Source organism: Symphalangus syndactylus, chromosome 20, assembly GCF_028878055.3.
Source record: "Symphalangus syndactylus isolate Jambi chromosome 20, NHGRI_mSymSyn1-v2.1_pri, whole genome shotgun sequence".
Lineage (NCBI taxonomy): Eukaryota > Metazoa > Chordata > Mammalia > Primates > Hylobatidae > Symphalangus > Symphalangus syndactylus.
In genome coordinates, this window is record NC_072442.2 from 48,031,899 (window position 1) to 48,054,418 (window position 22,520).

The 22,520-nt window shown below is 50.1% G+C and overlaps 1 protein-coding gene across 24 annotated transcripts in view; it reads left to right on the forward strand.

Annotated features, from left to right (window-relative positions):
• TLK2 (tousled like kinase 2) overlaps nt 1-22,520 on the forward strand; it is a 156,320-nt gene continuing 133,800 nt past the window's right edge. For 2 of the 24 annotated variants that reach the window (XM_063629313.1, XM_063629314.1), the window contains exons 1-2: nt 14,431-14,512; nt 17,561-17,646. In XM_063629313.1, the coding sequence (XP_063485383.1) occupies nt 17,566-17,646 (81 nt within the window). In that variant the 5' untranslated portion in view covers nt 14,431-14,512; nt 17,561-17,565. Of the gene's footprint in view, nt 102-14,239; nt 14,513-15,268; nt 15,729-15,808; nt 16,052-17,560; nt 17,647-22,520 lie in introns of those variants that run through there. The other 22 variants (XM_063629310.1, XM_063629315.1, XM_055258395.2 and 19 more) reach the window with 18 other exon arrangements.

Genomic DNA, 22,520 nt, shown 5'->3' on the forward strand with positions numbered 1-22,520 from the left:
TGGAGAAGATCACGCATGTACCCTGAGCTGAGCCAGTCAGAGCCCCTGCCCCGGACGGCAGATGGAGAGGACAGCCCGCTCCAGGCAGCAGGATCTGGACAGTGAGCGCTGGGGAGCTCTGGGAGGCCAGGAAGGCGGAGGGGAGGCAGCCACGGGAGATTCCAGGGTGACAGCATGGCAGGCCAGGGTGAAAGCAAGTATAAAAGCCCCCAGGCGGGAAAAGATCCCCATTCAAGCAGCTAAAGGCAGGCCCCGGAGGGTCCCTGGCAAGAATGGTGGAGGAGGCTGGAGATGAGATAGAGGCAGGGTTGGACCACCTGGGCCTTATAAGCCAGAGGGAGCTGAGATTTTTTTTTCACTCCAATGAGCAGCTATTAAAGGGTTTTAAGGGAGGGAGTGACCAGATCTGATTTCCATTTTAAAGAGATTAGCACTGTGGAAAGTGTACTGTGGGAGTGGGGCAAGAGCTGAGAGCCGCCTGGAGGGCCCTGGATACTTCCGGACTCTGAATGGGGGGCCAGGCTTCAGCGATGCAGGTGAGGATGGAGACAGGGGGGTCCAAGAGGACCTGTGGGTAGAGGGGCTGGAGGGGAAAGGAAAGGCTGTTATCAAGGATAAATGATGGTGATGGTCGTGCTGTTGTGCTCCTGAGCTAGGAAAGACATGAAGACTTCTGTTCAGACCCATTGAGGTACCCATGGCACACCCACATGGAAGTGTGGAGAAGGCAGTGAAACATGTCAGTCTGGAGTGGGGGAGACAGGTCAGGGCTGGATGCCCCTGGATGCTGGAAGTGTGGGTGGCATCAGTGCACAACTGGTGTTTGAAGCCACAGTCTCTGAGTTAGGGAGGAAATGGGAATGTGTTGTGACCCAGAAACTCAGAGGAAACTGCCCTTGTTGAGTCCCTGCTGAAGACAGAGAATGAAGACAAGACAGAGAAGGATCCTTTTTTTTTCTTTTTGAGACGGAGTTTCGCTCTTGTTGGCCAGGCTGGAGTGCAATGGTGCCATCTCAGCCCACTGCAACCTCCACCTCCCAGATTCAAGCGATTCTCCTACCTCAGCCTCCTGAATAGCTGGGATTACAGGCGCCCACCATGCCCAGTTAATTTTTGCATTTTTAGTAGAGATGGGGTTTCACGATGTTGGCCAGGCTGGTCGCTAACTCCTACCTCAGGTGATCCGCCCTCCCAAAATGCTGGCATTACAGGCATGAGCCACCGCGCTCAGCAAGAAAGATCCTTTTGATCTGGTAATGCAAGTGGCTCCTGACCTTGACCAGAGCCATCTGGGTGGAGGGAGGAGTCTGGAAGTCAAATTGGGATGGGAAGGAAGAGTAAAACAGCACAATCACCAGTGCCTGGCCTCATCCCTGCCTGGGCTCTGGATTAAAAAACAGCTATGAGCCGGGTATAGTCCCAGCTACTCAGAGGCCGAGGCAGGAGGATGGCTTGAGCCCAGGACGTTGAGGCTGTGGGTGAGCTACAGTTGCATCACTGCATTCCAGCCTGGGTGACAGAGCAAGACCCCATCTCTGAAATAAAAAATATTTATACTTAAAAAAAAAAGCTATATAGGACATTTTGGGGGCAAATGGGGAAACTGGAAAATGGACTCCATATTAGATAATACTTTGTTTGTTTGTTTGTTTGTTTGTTTTGAGATAAGTTCTCACTCTGGCATGCAGGATGGAGTGCAGGGAGCTCACTGCAGCCTCAACTTCCTGGGCTCAAGTGATTCTCCAGCCTCGGCCTCCTAAAGTGCTGAGATTACAAGCATGAGCCGCCATGCCTGGCCTGTATTAGATAATACAGCAGCTCTGAATTTGTTGTGTGTGATAACGGTGTGTGGTAAGAGAGAAACTCTGTAGGAGACACACATTATAGTATTTAGGGCAGAAAGAGTAGATACTTAAAACTTTCCAGTGCTCCAACAATAACAAAAAACTAAACACATACCCCATACACAGAGAAAGCACAGATGGCAAAATGCTAATTGGAAAAATCTAGGTGAAGAATATTTTAATATTTTTTCAACTCCTCTTTCAGCTAAATTATTTCCTTACAAAGTTGGGTGCAGCCGGGTGCAGTGGCTCACTCCTGTAATCCCAGCACTTTGGGAGGCCGAGGCAGGTGGATCACCTGAGGTCAAGAGTTCAAGACCAGCCTGGCTGACATGGTGAAACCCCGTCTCTACTAAAAATACAAAAAATTAGCCGGGTGTGGTGGTGCATGCCTGTAATCCCAGCTACTTGGGAGGCTGAGGCAGGAGAATCACTTGAACCCAGGAGGCGGAGGTTGCAGTGAGCTGAGATTGCGCCATTGCACGCCAGCCTGGGCAACAAGAGCAAAACTCCGTCTCAAAAAATTTAAAAAAATAAAATAAATAAATTAGCCGGACGCGGTGGGGGGCACCTGCCTGTAATCCCAGCTACTCCGGAGGCTGAGGCAGGAGAGTAGCTCAAACACAGGAGGCGGAGGTTGCAGCGAGCTAGATCTTGCCATTGCACTCCAGCCTAGATGACAGAGAACCTGTCTCCAAAAAAAACTAAGTTGGGTGCAGTGGCTCATGCCTGTCATCCCAGCACTTTGGAAGGTCGAGGCTGGCAGATCACTTGAGGTCAAGAGTTCAAGACCAGCCTGGCCAGCATGGTGAAACCCTGTCTCTAATAAAAATACAAAAAATAGCTAGGCATGCTGGCAGGTGCCTGTAATCCCAGCTACTTGGGAGGCTGAGGCAGGAGAATAGCTTGAACCCGGGAGGTGGAGGTTGCAGTGAGCCAGGATTGCATCACTGCACTCCAGCGCTGGCAACACAGCGAGAATCTGTCTCAAAAAAAAAAAAAAAAGAGGCCAGGTGTGGTGGCTCACGCCTGTAATCCCTGCACTTTGAGAGGCCAAGGCAGGCAGATCATGAGGTCAGGAGATTGAGACCATCCTAACACAGTGAAACCCTGTCTCTACTAAAAATACAAAAAATTAGCTGGGCATGGTGGCGGGTGCCTGTAGTCCAAGCTACTCGGGAGGCTGAGGCAGGAGAATGGCGTGAACCCGGGAGGCAGAGCGTGTAGTGAGCCAAGATCGCGCCACTGCACTCTAGCCTGGGCGACAGTGAGACTCCGCCTCAAAAAAAATTTTTTTTTATTTTAATTACAAAAAGGAAGGGTGACTAGCAGGGTCAAGAGAAAGTTTCATACAATTGATAAATTTTTTGAAGAATAGGAGCATGAGTGTGTGTTGAAAGCAATGCTCATGGAAGGGAGGAGGAGAAGGTGATGATGTCAGCCAGGGGTGAGAGGTGCAGGGCAGAGTCCTGGAGGAGCAGGTGGATGGCCCAGAGTGAGGGCCTGGAGGGTGGCCTTTGCCCAGTGTGGGTGGCCACACGTCAGACGGGCAGCTTGGTGGGGAGCGTTCCTGTCTCATGACTTTCCCTCTCTCCTCTACGTAGGATATGAGGCTCTCTGCTAAGAAGGGCCAGGAGAGCAATGGGGAAGTTCCCGCAGGGAAAAACTGGCAGGATTTGTGGGTTTGTGTTGATGATCTGGGTGAAGATTGTTTATTGGTTTAGGGAGGGAGGCAAGAGGAGAAATTAAGTCCCTACACCTCCGAGACTCAGTTTCTCCATCTGTAACATGAGGAGATTGAACTAGGAGATCTCAAAGGACTCTGAACTCCTGTACGCTCATGGTCCCTTTAGGAAGTCATGGGAAGCATATACTGAATAGCACGAGCCTGGGTTATGTAAGAATTAAGGATAGCCGCTGCTCTGCCTATGGAGTAGCTGTTCCTTTTTTTGGGGCGGGGGGGGCCACGGAATTTTGCTCTTGTCACCCAGGCTGGAGTGCGATAGCACGATCTCGGCTCACTGCAACCTCCGCCTCCCAGCTTCAAGCGATTCTCTGCCTCAGCCTCCCATGTAGCTGGGATTACACTCATGCGCCGCCACCATGTCTGGCTAATTTTTGTATTTTTAGTAGAGACGAGGTTTCACCATCTTGGCCAGGCTGGTCTTGAACTCCTGACCTTGTGATCCACCCGCCTCAGCCTCCCAAAGTGCTGGGATTACCGGCATGAGCCACTGCACCCGGCGGAGTAGCCATTCTTTTATCCCTTTACTTACTTAATAAACTTGATTTCAGTTAAAAAAGAAAAAAAAAGAATTAAGGATAGCTAGTAAAAACTAGACAATTGCCTAAGAGGTTTCTAATTGAGGATTAAAACCAATAAATACAACGCCAGACATGGTGGCTCACGCCTGTAATCCCAGCACTTGGGGAGGTTGAGGTGGGCAGATCACCTGAGGTCAGGAGTTAGAGACCAGCATGACCAATATGGCAAAACCCTGTATCTAATAAAAGTACAAAAATTAGCCGGGTGTGGTGGCGTGTGCCTGTAGTCCCAGCTACTAAGGAGGCCGAGGCAGGAGAATTGCTTGAACCTGGGAGGCAGAGACTGCAGTGAGCCAAGATCGTGCCACTGCACTCCAGCATCCTGAGCGACAGAGCGAGACTCTGTCTCAAAACAAAAAAACAAAACAAAAAAAGCCCAATAAATACAAAGAGGCACGTGAAAGGCAGACTCCTGGCCAGACATGGTGGCTCACGCCTATAATCCCAGCACTTTGGGAGGCTGAGGCAGGCACATCATGAGGTTAGGAGAGTGAGACCATCCTGGCTAACACGGTGAAACTCCGTCTTTACTAAAAATACAAAAAATTAGGTGGGCGTGGTGGTGGGCACCTGTAGTCTCAGCTACTCAGAGGGCTGAGGCAGGAGAATCACTTGAACCCGGGAGGTGGAGGTTGCAGTGAGCCCAGATCTCCCCACTGCATTCCAGTCTGGGCGACAGAGCGAGAATCCTTCTCAGAAAAAAAAAAAAAGAAAAAGAAAAAGAAAAAAGAGAGGCTGGGTGTGGTGGCTCACACCTGTAATCCTAGCACTTTGGGAGGCTGAGGCAGGTGGATCACCTGAGGCCAGGAGTTGGAGACCAGCCTGACCAACATGGAGAAACCCCATCTCTACTAAGAATACAAAATTAGCCGGGCGTGTTGGCTCATGCTTGTAATCCCAGCTACTCGGGAGGCTGAGGCAGGAGAATCGCTTGAACCCGGGAGGCAGAGGTTGCAGTGAGCCAAGATCGCACCACTGCACTCCAGCCTGGGCAACAAGAGCAAGACTCTGTTAAAAAAAAAAAAAAAAAAAAGAAAAGAAAAAGAAAAAGCAGACTGATTAAGGCTTCAGAGCACCCCTGGGGGAGTGAGGAGGTGGCCCAGATGCCAAGGGCTCTGAGATGCATGACAAGGTGCTGTTTGGGTGAACACGGTGCGGGGTCCTTTTCAGAGTATATACTGCTTTCTCCTTGCTCTGGCTGAAGTTCACATCACATAGCGTGAAGTGAAACAGCACATCAATGTGATGAACACGGTTAACACTGAAGAAACCTGTATGTGTGAGCAAATATAGCGTGAAAGGGTTCAGGGATATCTTTTTTTTTTTTTTTTTTTTTTGAGACTGAGCCTCACTCTGTTGCCCAGGCTGGAGTGCAGTGGCACGATCTCCACTCACTGCAACCTCTCACCTCCCAGGTTCAAGCGATTTTTCTGCCTCAGCCTCCCAAGTAGCTGGGACAATTGGCACGTGCCATGATGCCCGGCTAATTTTTGTATTTTTAGTAGAGTCGGGGTTTCTCCATATTGGCCAGGCTGGTCTCAAACTCCTGACCTCATGATCTGCCCACCTCAGCCTCCCAAAGTGCTGGGATTACAGGCATGAGCCACTGTGCCCGTCTGTCCTGTTTTTTGGTGTGTGTGCGTGCGCACGTGTGTGTTTGAGAGGGAGTCTCCCGCTGTCGTCCATGCTGGAGTGCAGCAGTGCAGTCTCAGCTTACTGCAACCTCTGCCTCCCAGGTTCAAGAAATTCTCCTGCCTCAGCCTCCTGAGTAGCTGGGATTACAGGCATGTGCCACCATGCCTGGCTAATTTTTTGTATTATTAGTAGAGACAGGGTTTCACCCTGTTGGCCAGGCTGGTCTTGAATTCCAGGCCTCAAGTGATCCACCTGCCTCAGCCTCCCAAAGTCCTGGTATTACAGGCGTGAGCCACCGTGCCTGGCCAATAGTTTATTTTTATTTTTATTTTTAAAGGGACAGGGTCTCTCTCTTTCACCCAGGCCGTAACCCTGAACTGCTAGGCTCAAACGATCCTTCTGCCTTAGCCTCCCAACTCCCAAGTAGCTAGGACTACAGGTGCACACCACCATGCCCGGCTAATTTTTAAATTTTCGGTAGAGATGGGATCTTGGTATGTTGCCCAGGCTGGTCTCAAACTTCTGGCCTCAAGTGATCCTTTTGCCTCAGCCTCCCAAAGTGCTGGGATTACAAGCGTTGCGCCACAGTGCTCGGCCGACAATAGATTTATAATATCACTGAGGGCAGGAATTGTGAGTCATCATCAGCTCCCCAGTGACTGGCAGCATGCCAGGAACGGGGGAGGGGAGAGAGGGAAGGAAGGGAGGTTTCTTGGCCTGACAGTTCAGCCAAGTGCAGGCACTGTCATGTTTATGGCCACCAGGCACCTGCCAAGCACCAGGCTCTGTGCTGCCTACTTTACACAGATGGTCTCACTTGGCCTTGATGACAACCTGTGGAGGTTGGTATTATTTACTCCAAGAGGAAACTAAAGGCAGAGTTTAAATAACTTGCCAAAAGTCACATGGCAGAATCAGGATTTGAGCTCAGATGTGTTAAACTGAAGCTTGTGCTCTTGACTGCCTGGCTGTGCAGTCTTCCAGAAGAGCACAGCATGGACTTCCGGAATTCTTGCAGCCACTCGACTCAAAAGCAGTTAGCATAGTGCTCAGCACAGGTAATGGGGCATTTGACAAATGCCAGTGACTGTTGACCGAATGACTGACTGACTGAATGAATGAGTGAAGTGACTTCCTGTCTTGTGAGGTCTTTCTCTTCAAATGGAAGATTTCCCCCATAGCCTTGGAATGCTCAATCTAATTAAGGCAAAAAGGCATCAGAGAATTGCAGGGCCTTTCCGTTATTAACTGTCAAGTCCAATCTGGAGGCTGTTTATGTGCCAAGGTCAGAGATCAGTCTTTAGCTGCTCTCCTCTCATTCATCTGGCCAAGCTCAGAACATAAAGTTTATTGATGCAAAACTGATTGGCAGGCTGGGCTAACGAGCTGGCGGGAACAGGGAGTATCAGAAAGAGTTCTAAGCCAGCGTCGGCTCAGCTCGGCTCCTTTGCTGTCCTAACTTCCCTGTGCTCTAGGTTGCAGGGTCGCACCTTTCAGAAGTGAACCCCAGAAGAGTAGCAAATGCTGCCTGGCCTTTTGGCAGTTCTTATGGAGCCCAATCAAGAGCAAGAGAAGGAGCAGTCCTTTTTCCTGGTTTTGTCTATTAATGTGGAAAGAGCGAGGCATGGAAGATTAGGTAGTATAGTCTTTTTTTTTTTTTTTTTTTTTTTTAGACAGTCTTGCTTTGTTACCCAGGCTGGAGTGCAGTGGCGTGATTTCGGCTCACTGCAAGTTCTGCCTCCCGGGTTCGTGCCATTCTCCTGCTTCAGCCTCCCAAGTAGCTGGGACTACAGGTGCCCCCCGACCATGCCCGGCTAATTTTTTGTATTTTTAGTAGAGACGGGGTTTCACCGTGTTAGCCAGGATGGTCTTGATCTCCTGACCTCGTGATCCGCCTGCCTCAGCCTCCTAAAGTGCTGGGATTACAGGCGTGAGTCACCTCGCCCAGCAGCATAGTCTTAAGACTTCACAAATCAAAGAAATTCCTGTGTAAGCCTTGTCAGGTCAGGCCTGGGGGTCGTGAAGAGGAAGGTAACTGTTATGCCTACAGTTTGCAGCCAACCCATTAGTAAGCAGCGCCTGTCTGTGGGGAGCTCCTGGCAGTGCCTCCTCCTCCATGCCCAGCAGGAAAGAGAGGCTGGGAAGGATGCATGGGCCACATGCTTGGCTCTACTTGCAGTGCCCCCAGGACAAAAGCCAGGAGGCCGGCGGGGCACGGTGGCTCACACCTGTAATCCCAGCACTTTGGGAGGCTGAGGCAGGCGGATCACGAGGTCAGGAGATCGAGAGCATCCTGGCTAACACTGTGAAACCCCGTCTCTACTAAAAATATAAAAAAATTAGCTGGGCGAGGTGGCGCACGTCTGTAATCCCAGCTCCTTGCTAGGCTGAAGCAGGAGAATCTCTTGAACCCAGGTGGCCCAGGTTGCAGTGAGCTGAGATCGCACCACTGCATTCCAGCCTAGGTGACGGAGCAAGACCTCGTCTCAAAAAAAAAAAAAAAAAAAAGCCAGGAGGTGGGCAGTCAGGAAAGGCAGGTGGACCCGGGAGCTGTGGCTTCTTCTACTCAAGACAGGGAAAGTACAACTCCCCTGGTTATTATCAGGACCAATTGATTTTGCCTGATCTGAGAGAAAACATCCTGACCACAGGTGACTTGAAATGCCCTGTAATTCAGAAAGTGGCTGTCCACAGCAGACAGCTATCTGGATTTAAGACCCCAAATTCACACACCACACCACAAATTGTCCACTTACAAGCAAAAATTAACAAACTTAGCCAAGCCCCCAACCCACTCTCATTTTATTCCCTTGGTTCCAGGTCTCCTCTGAGCAGGTCATGTCTCCTGGTGTGTTTGCGTACAGGCTGTGGGGCTGGGGGGAAGGAGTCCTTTTTCCTCTTACCCCAGGCAGGGCTGGCTCCAGGTTGCACAGAGCTCCAGAGAGAAAACTGCTCACTGCAGAGAAGGGCAGGGTCCAGCCCAAGCTCTACTCTGATGAGCTCTGAGATTGGGGGTGGTGACTTCATCTTCTATCTATGGCTTGGAACAATGATGATGACCATGACCCTCTGGTTTCAGTTCAGTCAATGAATGGGGAGCAAATTGCTATTGTCAGGCCCTAGGCTAGGGAGGTGATTCAGAAAGGCTCCCAGAGACCCACACACCAATCACTAAACTAACATGCTAAATGCTACATCTACAGTAGGGATAAAGTGTTTTAGGTACACAAAGAAGGGAGTTGAGAAAAGCTTCAGAGGTTTTCAAAGTGGTTTCTAGACCATCATCAGCCAGCCTCACCTGGAAAGTTGTTAGAAATACAAATATCAGCCCCACCCCAGACCTGCTGAATCAAAAATTCTTGGGGTGGGGCCCAGCAATCTGTGTTTGAACAAGCCCTCCAGGTGATTATGATGCAACCTAAAGTCTGAGAATCACGTAGAGGTTGGAAAACTACCTTGCAACCAGCAACCTGTTTTTGCAAATAAAGTTTTATTGGAACACAGCCATAATCCATCATTCAGATATTGTTTGTGGCTACTTCCCTTTTAACTAGCAGAGTTGGTAGTTATGACAGAGACAATATGGCCTGCAAAGCCTGATTCTGCCAAATGACTAGACTAGATTTCCCATAGTAGGGAGCATAGCCTAGATTTTTTTTTTTTTTTTTTTTGAGGCGGAGTCTCACTCTGTCGCTCAGACTGGAGTGCGGTGGCGCGATCTCGGCTCACTGCAAGCCCCATCTCCCCGGTTCACGCCATTCTTCTGCCTCAGCCTCCCCAGTAGCTGGGACTACAGGCACCTGCCACCGCGCCCGGCTAATTTTTTGTATTTTTAGTAGAGATGGGGTTTCACCGTGTTAGCCAGGATGGTCTCGATCTCCTGACCTCATGATCCGTCTGCCTCGGACTCCCAAAATGCTGGGATTACAGGCATGAGCCACTGCGCCCGGCCCTAGATTTTTTTTTTTTTTCTTTTTTTTCTTTTTTTTAGAATCTCACTGACAGGCAGGCTGGAGTACAATGGTGGGTTCTCAGCTCACTGCAACCTCCACCTTCTGGGCTCAAGCGATCTCCCAACCTCAGCCTGCTGAGTAGCTGGGACCACGAGCATATGGCAACATGCGCAACTAACTTTTGTATATTTTTTTTAATTATTATTTTTTGAGACCAAGTCTTGCTCTGTCGCCCAGGCTGGAGCGCAGTGGCGGGATCTTGGCTCACTGCAAGCTCTGCCTCCTGGGTTCATGCCATTCTCCTGCCTCAGCCTCCCCAGCAGCTGGGACTACAGACGCAAGCTGCCACGCCCGGCTAATTTTTTGTATTTTTAGTAGAGACGGGGTTTCACCGTGTTAGCCAGGATGCTCTCGATCTCCTGACCTCGTGATGCACCCGCCTCGGCCTCCCAAAGTGCTGGGATTACAGGCGTGAGCCACCATGCCCGGCCCTGTATTTTATTTTTATTTTTTATTTTTTGAGACGGAGTCTTGCTCTGTCGCCCAGGCTGGAGTGCAGTGGCGCAATCTCGGCTCACTGCAAACTCCGCCTCCCGGGTTCACGCCATTCTCCTGCCTCAGCCTCTCCGAGTAGCTGGAACTACAGGCGCCCGCCACCACGCCCGGCTAATTTTTTTGTATTTTTAGTAGAGACGGGGTTTCACCTTGGTCTCGATCTCCTGACCTCATGATCCGCCCGCCTCGGCCTACCAAAGTGCTGGGATTACAAGCGTGAGCCACTGCGCCCGGCCTGTATTTTTTTTTTAAAGACGTAATTTTTTGTTGTTGTTGTTGTTGAGAGGGCGTCTAGCTCTGTTGCCTGGGCTGGAGTGCAGTGGTGCAATCTCGGCTTACTGCAAGCTCCACCTCCTGGGTTCATGCCATTCTCCTGCCTCAGCCTCCCAAGTAGCTGGGACTACAGGCGCCAGCCACCACACCCGGCTCATTTTTTTTTATTTTTAGTAGAGACTGGGTTTCACCGTAGCCAGATGGTCTCGATCTCCTGACCTCGTGATCTGCCCACCTCGGCCTACCAAAGTGCTGTTATTACAGGTGTGAGCCACCGCGCCCGGCCTAAAAGATGGAAGTTTGCATGTTGCCCAGCCTGGTCTCGAACTCCTGGGGTCAAGTGATCTGTCGCCTCGGCCTCCCAATGTGCTGGGATTACAGGCGTGAGCCAGTACACTTGGCCTCTTTTTTTTTTTTTTTTTTTTTTTTTTTGAGACGGAGTCTCGCTCTGTCGCCCAGGCTGGAGTGCAGTGGCGCGATCTCGGCTCACTGCAAGCTCCGCCTCCCGGGTTCACGCCATTCTCCTGCCTCAGCCTCTCCGAGTAGCTGGGACTACAGGCGCCCGCCACCACGCCCAGCTAATTTTTTTGTATTTTTATTAGAGACGAGGTTTCAACAGGTCTCGATCTCCTGACCTCGTGATCCGCCCGCCTCAGCCTCCCAAAGTGCTGGGATTACAAGCGTGAGCCACCGCGCCCGGCCCGAGACAAGGTTTCAATATATTGCCCAAGCTAGACTCAAACTCCTGGCCTCAAGCAATCCTCCTGCCTCAGCCTCCTAAGAGGCTGGAACTACAGACAGGTGCACACCACTACACTTGGCTCCTGTCTATGGCAGAGGTTGCAGTGAGCCAAGATTGTGCCATTGCACTCCATCCTGAGCGACAGAGCCAAACTTTGCCTCAAACAACAACAAAATCCCCTTAGTGCTCTTTCCTATTAACCAAACGTTTTTCCGTTTTGTTAGGAATGGGAAGAAGAGAGGAAATAACTGGCTAAGTAACTACTCTATATCAAGCATGGTTACAAGGCATTTTCCAACATTATTTCAATTTTAATGAAAGCTGCTCATGAAATTAGGTTTACTGGGTCACAGTTTTCAGATGAGGAACCTGGGACAGGTGAAGGGACAGAATTGGAACCCAGTTCTGTCATACCACAGATGCCCCACCTGTTCTACACTGGCCTGTCAAAAATAACAATAATAATTATTATTATTTTAGAGACAGAGTCTTGCTCTGTCGGCCAGGCTGGATTGCAGTGGCATGACCTCAGCTCACTGCAACCTTCGACTCCCAGGTTCAAGCAATTCTCCTGCCTCAGTCTCCCGAGTAGCTGAGATTACAGGTGCCCGCCACCATGCCCAGCTAATTTAAAAAAATATTTTTAGTAGAGATGGGGTTTCACCATGTTGGCCAGACTGGATCTCAATCTCCTGACCTCGTGATCCACCCGCCTTGGCCTCCCAAAGTGCTAGGATTACAGGTGTGAGCCACCACGCCAGGCCCAATAATTATTTTACATAATAATAATTATTATTTTTTTTGAGATGGAGTCTCGCTCTGTCACCCAGGCTGGAGTGCAGTGGCATGACCTCGGCTCACTGCAACCTCCGCCTCCTGGGTTCAAGCGATTCTCCTGCCTCAGCCTCCCGAGTAGCTGGGACTACAGGCACCCGCCACCATGCCTGGCTAATTTTTTTGTGTTTTTAGTAGAGATGGGGTTTCACCGTGTTAGACAGGATCGTCTCGATCTCCTGACCTCATGATCCACCCGCCTCGGCCTCCCAAAGTGCTGTGATTACAGGCGTGAGCCACCACTCCCAGCCTTAAATAATTACTTTCATTTTGTTATTATTTTTGAGACAGGGTCTCAGTCACCCAGAATGGAGTGCAGTGGTGCCATCTTGGCTCACTGCAATCTCCGCCTCCCGGGTTCAAGCGAATTCTCCTGCCTCAACCTCCCAAGTAGCTGAAAGTACAGGTACGCACCGCTATGCCGAGCTAATTTTTGTATTTTTAGTAGACACAGGGTTTCACCATGTTGGCCAGGCTGGTCTCGAACTCCTGGCCTCAAGTGATCCACCCGCCTTGGCCTCCCAGAGTACTGGGACTACAGGCGTGAGCTACCGCACCCAGCCTAATTACTTTAAAAAATGGGATCTTAGGCCAGGCGCGGTGGCTCATGCCTGTAATCACTGCACTTTGGGAGGCCAAGGTGGGCGGATCACGAGGTCAGGAGTTCGAGACCAGTCTGGCCAACATGGCGAAACCCCGTCTCTACTAAAAATACAAAAAATAAGCTGGGTGTGGTGGTGTGCGCCTGTAATCCCAGCTAGTTGGGAGGCTGAGGCAGGAGAATCACGTGAACCCAGGAGAAAGAGGTTGCAGTGAGCTGAGATTGCGCCACTGCACTTCAGCCTGGGCAACAGTGCGAGACTCCGTCACCAAAAAAAAAAAAAAAAAAAAAATCCTCTAGCCCAAATCCCTCCATCACAGAAGCAGTTGGAGAAGCTTGAAAAGGTTAGATGATAGGCCCATGTGGCTTGTCTGTGGAAAGAGCTAGGCTGCAAGACACCTCTGACTCCGTTGAGTGCTTTCTCTTACTCTCCTTTCTCGATTTAAGACATTAAATCATTTAAGACAGTGTCATTTGGTCGGGCGTGGTGGCTCACGCTTGAAATCCCAGCGCTTTGGGAGGCTGAGGTGGGTGGATCACCTGAGGTCAGGAATTCGAGACGAACCTGGCCAACATGGCAAAACTTCGACTCTACCAAAAAAAAAAAAAAATTAGCCGGGCCTGGTAGCGCGTGCCTTTAATCCCAGCTACTCAGGAGGCTGAGGCAGGGAGAACTGCTTGAACCTGGGTGGCAGAGGTTGCAGTGAGCCAAGATCGCACCACTGCACTCCAGCCTGGGCGACAGAGCGAGACTCTGTCTCAGAAAAAAATAAATTTTTAAAGACAGTGTCATTTGATGGAGTTGCTTTCTTGATCGTTGGCTGCAATTAAAGACCTAGCCTCACTGTCTTTTGTGTTGCCTTGGATCGGCTCTTAGGTTCTACCGCCCTAACAGGCAGTGGAGGCTGGCCTCGAGTGGTAGTCCTCCATTTTGCCCTCTTTTCCTACCCTCTACCCCAACCCCTGAGCTGCTCTCCTGTCTCCTTCCACCACTGTTCTCTTTGGGAATATGCATGTCCAACTTCCCAAGCAGTCTGGGATCTGGAGTAAGATGACTCTTGGTTTAATGGAGTTTTTCCACAGTGCTTGCATGTGCCCCAAGGGTTTGGAAGGTTGGAGAACTAACAAAAAGCAAAGCGCCATCCTGTGTCGTTTCGGCAGGTCTGTGTTCTGTTAAAATATGAAAGAATTAACACGAGAAAGAAGAAATAAGGGCAGAAACTCCACTGGGGAGTACTTGTCTAACCCTGAAAAAGTTCAAGGCTGTTGTTCAAGGTCTGAATTTTTCCCTTGAGATTTGCTTGTAGTCCTTAAAGGCATCTTCAGACATCTGATCAAGGCAGCATCCGCGGAAAATTATAAGGTGGGTGGCTGCACTGGAGCCTGTCCTGGCTCAGGGGAGCCGGCGAAGAGTGATTTTTTTTCCCTTGGCGTTGGGGGATCAGAGGGGGTGCCCTCTGCTATGCAGGAAGCCCTCCTTGCCCACTAGATAGTTCTCATTCCTCAGGAGATAATCTGTGAGGGGCCGGCGTGTTTTCTCCATCTTGGCACTTACCCTCAGACCCTCCTAAGTACCCAGGAGGGCCGTGTTTTTCATCGGAGATTGAAATGGAACCTCCCCTCCGGGTGCCCGGGAAGAGTACCTCGGGGGCAGCGCCCCTCCTTCCGGAGGGCAGCATCCCGGCGGGGGGCGGGGGCTCGGCTTTGATCCCAGGGCACCTTTTGTCCCTGGAGACGCTCTGCCAGCCAGGTACGTGGAGGGAGTGCTGCCCGCCCTCCAGGAGGCCGCGCGGGGGTGGGGCGGACCGGCGGCTCCGGGGAGTGGCGGCCGGGAGACCGCGAACACGGGTGGGCGCCGTCGCCTCACTAACCGGGCGCCTCCGGGAAGTCCGGGCGGGGTCCGCCGCTCGCACATAGGATTAGCGTCCTCTAAACTCCATCCCTGGGAAAAGCCGCCACACTTCTCACCCAAACTCGCGGAGCCGAGGGTTTGGGCAGGGTTGGGCGGCAGCGGGGGCCGGCGAGGCGGATCCGGGAACGGGTGGGTCCGGGCGGCCAAGCCCCTTCAGCGCCGACCCAACCGCCCCGGCCCGGGCCAGTCCAGCGGGGCGGGGGCCGGTGACACAAAGGCGACGGCGGGTCTTCCGGACCTCCGGCCTCGGGCAGTCGCAGGGCGCCCCGGGCCCCCGGACCTCCCCTCGCGTCGCGGCCAGTCAGCCGGTGCCGCCCGGCGTCCGCCCTCAGCCGTCCGGCGAAGCGCGGCCTCCTCCGCCGGCGCGGGGTCCCCTGCTTAACCCCTGCCCGGCAGCGCGGCCGCTGATTGGAGGAGGCGGGGCGCCGGGGCAGCGGGGACCCCCCCCCACCACCTTCCTCGTCCCCTCCCCCTCCTCCCCCACTGTCGGCGCTTCCCCCACCCCCCCAGGACCCCCCCTGCCTCCCAGCCGTGCAAATCTCGCGAGGAAACACGCGGTTTCACTAGTGTGTTTACACCGATCACTACTAATCCGGACCGAACCGATCCGGATTAAGGGGCCGGAGGCGGGTCCTGGGCACCAGCGGTTCCGACCCCCCCCCGCCCTCCGCGCCGCACCCGAGTGGCCCCCAGCCGAGCGGGCCCCCACCTCCTGGCCCTGCCTGGGCCCTCCTGCGCCTCCCTTGGCCTTTGTCCGGCGCCAGGAGGCCGGTCCCGCGCCCCCCGCGGCCGCCCGGGCCCGGGCCCGCGTCAGGCGCCTGGCTCTGTACGCGAGCCTGGGGATCTGCGGCCTTCGTGCCCCCCTTCCCCCGCCCGCCCTCTCGTGGAGCCCGGCGCCGGCGGCGGCTGCCCGGGCGGGGGGTTGCGGCGCTCAGGAGAGGCCCCGGCTCCGCCCCGGGCCTGCCCAGGGGGAGAGCGGAGCGGCCCGCAGCCGGGTCGGGTCGGGGCCCCTCCCGGGAGGAGCGTGGAGCGGCGGCGGCGGCGGCGGCGGCAGGTGAGAGGCTGAGCCCCGGGTGGGGGAGGGCGCCAGGCCTGGGGCATTAACCGTCCCGGGGACCCCTTTGGCCTGAGGAGCCTGCGTCTTGGGCCCAGCTCGGGGCCGGCTCCGGACCGCAGCTCCTGGGCGCTGAGGCGGGAGGGGCTCCCTGAGGGCTGCGGGTCGCTGAGGGGCCGGGCAGAAGATGGGGGAGGCCCAGGCGGCCCCGGCCTGGGATTGGGGCCGGCGGCCGGAGGAGAGACGGGGGCCCCCTGGCAGCTGGAGGCCTCAGCAGCCTCCCGGGCGCCCCCGAGAGCCAGCCCTCCCTTCCTCCGTGACAGGTGGGCCTGGAGTTGGGGAAAGTTTGGAGCCGGCGAGGGGCGCCGGGACCAGGCCCCATCGCTCCTGCTTCCCGGCTGTGGGCTGCAGGGAGGATCCCAGTCCAAGGCCCCGCTGGAATTAGACAGAGTGGCTATTTCTTTAACATGAGTTGACGTTAAACGGAATAACCGCCGGGGCGTCATTTTCCGGGCCGGGCCTGGGGATGGAGGTTTGGGAAGTGTTGGGAGAGACCTTGGGGTTTGGGAGAGACTGCAACCTCTGCCTTTCCGACCTCGATTAGGGCAGGGCAGGACGCGAGGAAGGCCACGGGGGAAACTCATTCTCCCAGTCTCTTTTTTTTCTTCTTTTTCTTTTTATAAAGATGCATTTCAACCTTTCTGAGAATTTCCTAATTCTCTAACCTGCACTTGCATGTGTGGGTGAAACTTTGTCACCTTTTCATTCCCCTTTGCCCCAGGCTCTCAATCCAGGAAGGGAAATGAAACTGAAGGACTTGTAAGGGGGTTGTTACTGGAGATTGTAGAGTTGTTGGATTGCAGAGGAGAATGTTCGATTCATCTTTTCAGTAACTTTAAAATCACACCAACTATTCCAACTTCTTAATAATGTGTTCGAAAGGGGTTCTATGTAATGATATATGTTTCTTTTCCACTGTTAATATTAAAGAGAGGTTTTCAATGGGTCGTGTAGGAGTTGGTCTCTTGCAAAGGATGGACATATTTGCTGAAAGTAGCCTGTGCATTAATTGGTTATGGAAGTTTAAAAATGGTGTCCTCCTGCCCCTCCCTGCTTGGAAGAAGGGCTAAAAGCAGATGTCCAGAATCAAGAGAAAACTACTGCAGGGAGTGGTCAGAAAAATATTTTTTAAAGGGATTGTTATGGAGCTATATTAATTTACTGAGTGAATGGAGGTGGATGGTTTTACCATGGGCTCCCTATTAAATTTAAAATAATTAATTCCTTTTTTCATGAGCTACTGTGAGCTCTTCAGAGAAAGGAGCTGTATAATAGTGTTTTTGCAGTTATTTGTAGCTTCTGATTCATCCTATATTCTTTTGAAATTATTGTCAATGATTCATATTTTTAGTTTAAGGACTACTTCCTGAGTGGGAAATAAATATCTGAAGATACTTAGCTAGATTCGAAGGCTGATAGAAGGAAATTTCTTTTTGCAGGCTAGTTCTTCTTTTGTTCTTTCCCCTGTGCTCAACTTTTACAGAGATTATATGAAGGGTTTGAGGGGTTTATTTTTGCTGTTAAAATCAAATCAGAACTAGGGAAGAAAAAGTGGCTGTCATAGAAGAGGACTTCTGAGCTGCTTTAAAACTTTTAAATGTATTACTGTTTGATGCAGCACATAGTAGTCTACCACTTGTATGCTATATTTACTTGAGATTTACCTGCATTTGATCTTTCGGTGAAATAATTACTGTGAGTTTTGTTCTACAAAAAATTACCTCCTCACATTTTAGTGTTTATGGTTTCACAGCCTTCTTTTTCCTTTTCAGTAGAAATGATGGAAGAATTGCATAGCCTGGACCCACGACGGCAGGAATTACTGGAGGCCAGGTTTACTGGAGTAGGTGTTAGTAAGGTGAGTAAAATGATAATAATGAACACTATTCATATTCTAATTTAAACACATTTTTTAAATGATTAAGAGCAATTTGGGTAGGCCCTTCTGATAGTTTGCAGGAGAGAAGATTTGGGTCTTAATTTCAGTGAACTTTTGGATCCTGCTAGTCATTCCAGTAGTCATTTAACATAGTAGGTTTGAAAATGTTCTATATGGAAATATATGTTTCTTCCTCCTTTCTGGTATAGGAGAGGTTTCTCGTGGTTCTTGTTACAAGGAAACTAGGAGGATGTGTGTATAGATTCTATGCCATATTTTGTTAAAACTTGTCAGTCATTCAGAAAGAAAATTACAAGGCATTGCATAGCTTTGTTACATTGGACTTTGGAGGTAGTTACATGGTAGAGTATTGAAAAATTGGCCTCTGTGAAGTCTGCAGACTCTTTACTGGTTGCACCCCCAGACTGGTTTGTTGCTCTTCTCATTCTTCCTTCTTAGTTTTTATTTTTGTTGCAGGAGCATAATATTAGATTAGGCCCCCATTAACGGGCACGTATGAAGTTAAGCAATTTATAGTTTCCTATGCATGTTTATGTACCCACTGGTCCACCCCTCTGCTCTCATAGGATGATTTTACAATGTGTAAAATGTTTGATTTTAATACAGTACTCAAAGTATATTTGCGATATTTTATTTAAAAGCTTCATTGGTCCAAGATCACATTACTTGGGCTTGAGATGTGTGAATGTATGAGCTACTGAATTTTTTTTTTTTGAGACAGAGTTTTCCTCTTGTCGCCCAGGCTGGAGTGCAAGGGCGTGATCTCGTCTCACTGCAGCCTCCGCCTCCTGGGTTCAAGTGATGATTCTCCTGCCTCAGCCTCCTGAGTCGCTGGGATTACAGGCGCCCACCACCACGCCCAGCTGATTTTTGTATTTTTAGTAGAGACGGGGTTTCACCATGTTGGCTAGGCTGGTCTCGAACTCCTGACCTCAGGTGATCCACCCGCCTCGGCCTCCCAAAGTCTGGGATCACAGGCAGGAGCCACTGTGCCTGGCCGAGCTTTTGATCTTTAACCAATGTGATACAACATTTCTTTCTGTGCTTTTCAAGAAATCCTGTCTCATGGTAACCTGGATGTTGATCTCGTGCTTTAGTTAGTAGCTTCTCCAAGGAGAAGGTGTGTTGAGGTTTAGTTGGAAAAATGGGCTTCTTTGATGGGTCTCACAGTTTTGGTGAGCTGGGATAGCTTGACAGGGTTTTGTTTTGTTTTTTTTTTGAGACAGAGCCTTGCTCTGTCGCCCAGGCTGGAGTGCAGTGGCATGATCTCGGCTCACTGCAACCTCTGCCTCCTGGGTTCAAGTGATTCTCTTGCCTCAGCCTCCCTAGTAGCTGGGATTACAGGCTCCCGCCACCACACTTGGCTAATTTTTTTGTATTTTTAGTAGAGACAGGGTTTGGCCATGCTGGTCTCAAACCCCTGGCCTCAAATGATCCTCCTGCCTTCGCCTTCCAGAGTGCTAGGATTACAGGCATGAGCCACCACGCCCAACCAGCTTGATAGTTTTTGTTTATTCAACAAATATTGAGCACTTGCTGTATGCTAGGCATTGTGCAAGGTGTTAGGGCTGATGCTTGAGCACAGTACCTCCACATCTGCAGTATGGGGAGAGAGAGATGATACCATGATGAGATCTGTATTAGAGCTGTGACAAGGTGCTGTGGGAACACAGGATTTGTTACATATTCTTAATTTCTTTGGCCACTTAAGCAGTTTACTTTTGTGGCACTTAGAGTGGCTGTGCTCCTGGACGTTGTATATTGAAGTTACATTTACAAATGTAAACTCTCTGATCTAGGTGAAGTAGCTTCAAGTAGAAGTGAGCAATATGTTTGAATACTAAATTGATCTCTAAATGACCTCTGATGTGTCTTTTTAACTTGAAGATTGAGCATAATGCTGATATCCAGATCTGTCTGTTTAAATGGTCCCCCCACCCCTGCCTCCTGTAAGTCAGTAAGTTTGTATTCAAATTTTACATAGTTTAAGCTCATTGATCTTTGGATTAGGGTTGTTGTTCTGTTTTTAGGTTCGTGATGGCTGTATCCAAGTGTACTTTTGATGGAGTAGGGCATAAGTGATAAGAATGAGTGACATTCAACATGTTGCTGTCTAGACCCAACTTAAAGTCATGTAACTAAGGTATCAGAAAACTTTAATACAGTAACCTATTGTTTAATAGGAAATTCTACCTTTAACATAGAAAGTTCTCTGTACAGAAAAAGAAATTTACCTATTTCCAGTTTTTTTGTTTGTTTTTGAGAGGGTCTCACTCTCTAACCTAGGCTGGAGTGCAGTCGCACGATCTCGGCTCACCTCAACCTCCACCTCCTAGTCTCAAGTGATTCTCCTGCCTCAGCCTATAGATAGCTGGGGTTACAGGTGTGCGCCACTACCACACTGTTAATTTTTGTATTTTTAGCAGAGATGGGGTTTTACCATCTTGGCCAGGCTGGTCTTGAACTCCTGACCTCAAATGATCCACCTGCCTCTGCCTCCCAGAGTGTTGGGATTACAGGCATGAGCCACTGCACCCAGCTTTATTTCCAGTTGTTTTTATTCCATTAGTTGTTGTTTTTTTTTTTTCTTTTTTTTTGAGACAGAGTTTTGCTGTGTCGACCAGGCTGGAGTGCAGTACCATAATCTCGGCCCACTGCAATCTCTGCCTCCTGGGTTCAAGCAATTCTCCTGCCTCAGCCTCCTGAGTAGCTGGGACTACAGGCACCTGCCACCACGCCCAGCTAATTTTTGTATTTTTAGTAGATGGGGTTTCACCATATTGGCCAGGCTGATCTCGAACTCCCGACCTTGTGATGTGCCTGCCTCAGCCTCCCAAAGTGCTGGGATTATAGGCGTGAGCCACCGTGCCCGGCTTAAGTAGTCGTATGTTATTTTGATATTTCCAGTCATGGTAAGTATATTGATTACAATGAATTTGTTATTTGAGGACTAGCAGGAGAGTATTTTTCCTATAACAAAGAAACTTGAAAAAAAATTAATTCTGTAGTTTGCAGAGCTGGGAAAAGAAAATCTCCATTTTGTATGACTTCTTTTTTTTTTTTTTTTTTTTTTTTTTTGAGACAGAGTTTCACTCTTGTTGCCCAGGCTGGAGTGCAATGGCGCGATTTCAGCTCACTGCAACCTCCGCCTCCTGGGTTCAAGCAATTCTCGTGCCTCAGCCTCCCGAGTAGCTGGGATTACAGGCACGTGCCACCACGCCCGGCTAATTTTTTGTATTTTTAGTAGAGATGGAGTTTCACCACGTTGGCCAGGCTGGTCTCGAAATCCTGACCTCAGGTGATCCACCCGCCTCGGGCTCCCAAAGTGCTGGGATTATAGGTGTGAGCCATCGCGCCCAGCCTTTGTATTACTTCTTTTACCAGTAAGACGTCGTACCTCTCAGACTATTGATTTGAAATGGGGGTGTGGAGGGGATGATGATACTGGGAGAAAAGGGTGCTTTTGGAAAAACTCCTCTCCCTGGCTTTGAATTCTCATTTCGGATCATTTCCCAATGAGAATATCACCGTGTTAGGGCCAGGCACGGTGGCTCACGCCTGTAATCCCAGCACTTTGGGAGGCTAAGGCAGGCAGATCACGAGGTCAGGAGATCGAGACCATCCTGGCTAACACAGTGAAACCCCATCTGTACTAAAAAATACAAAAAATTAGCCAGGCATGGTGGCGGGTGCCTGTAGTCCCAGCTACCTGGGAGGCTGAGGCAGGAGAATGGTGTGAACCCAGGAGGCGGGGCTTGCAGTGACCTGAGATCGCACCACTGCACTCCAGCCTGGGCGACAGAGCAAGGCTCCATCTCAAAAACAAAACAAAACAAAAAAAGAATATCACTGTGTTGATGACAGCTTTGTTTTTCGAAGATCAAAAAAGATTTCAGCCTCTGCAGCTCCAAATAAGAGAGCAGAGTGACTTCCCTGTGATGGTGCCATCTAGTGGGACTGGTTCAGCCTCTTGGGCTGTCTCTTGAATTTCTCCTAACTATTCATAACATTTTTCAGTACTTTTTGATGTCCATAGAAGGAAGAAAGTCAGTGCCACTGTGGATTCTTTCCTAGTGGACAAGAGTGTTGCAAGTAGCTACAGTCTTTGAACTTTCTGGTTGTTGTAAATCTTCTGTTGTATAACTTTCAAGTTTTTTCCACCTGCAAATTAGATATACACTCCATTACTTAGACTAAAACAGAATGGCCAAATCTCCACATCTATTACTTATATTTAAGTTGCTCATTACCTATATTTAGGTTTTTAATTTTTTATTTCTAATTTTCTTGCATAGTGCAAATTTTTAATTTTCTTGCATAGTGTGTTTATAGGTACTCAGTTTCTCAAGCATATTTACTTCATAATACTGGTAAAACAAAAGTCATTTATTTTGGACTTTGGGATGCACTATTTGGTTTTTTTTTAAAGATTGACGTTTTCTGTCATGAATTGATGAGGGGAAAGTAGTGTAATGTGCACCCAAAAGTCTATAGCAGGCTCCCTAGTCTAGCTGCCCCTTTTTAGGAGGACCTGGAGCCATCGTCTTAGCAGTTTTGAGGTGGTAAGGCTAAACTGGGTTGTGAACCTACTAATTTTCTGTTTTTTTTTTTGTTTTTTGTTTTTTTTTTTTTTGAGATGGAATCTCACTGTCGCCCAGGCTGGAGTGCAGTGGCGCAATCTCTACTCACTGCAAGCTCTGCCTCCCGGGTTCACGCCTTTCTCCTGCCTCAGCCTCCCGAGTAGCTGGGACTACAGGTGCCCGCCACCATGCCTGGCTAATTTTTTGTATTTTTAGTAGAGACAGGGTTTCACCGTGTTAGCCAGAATGGTC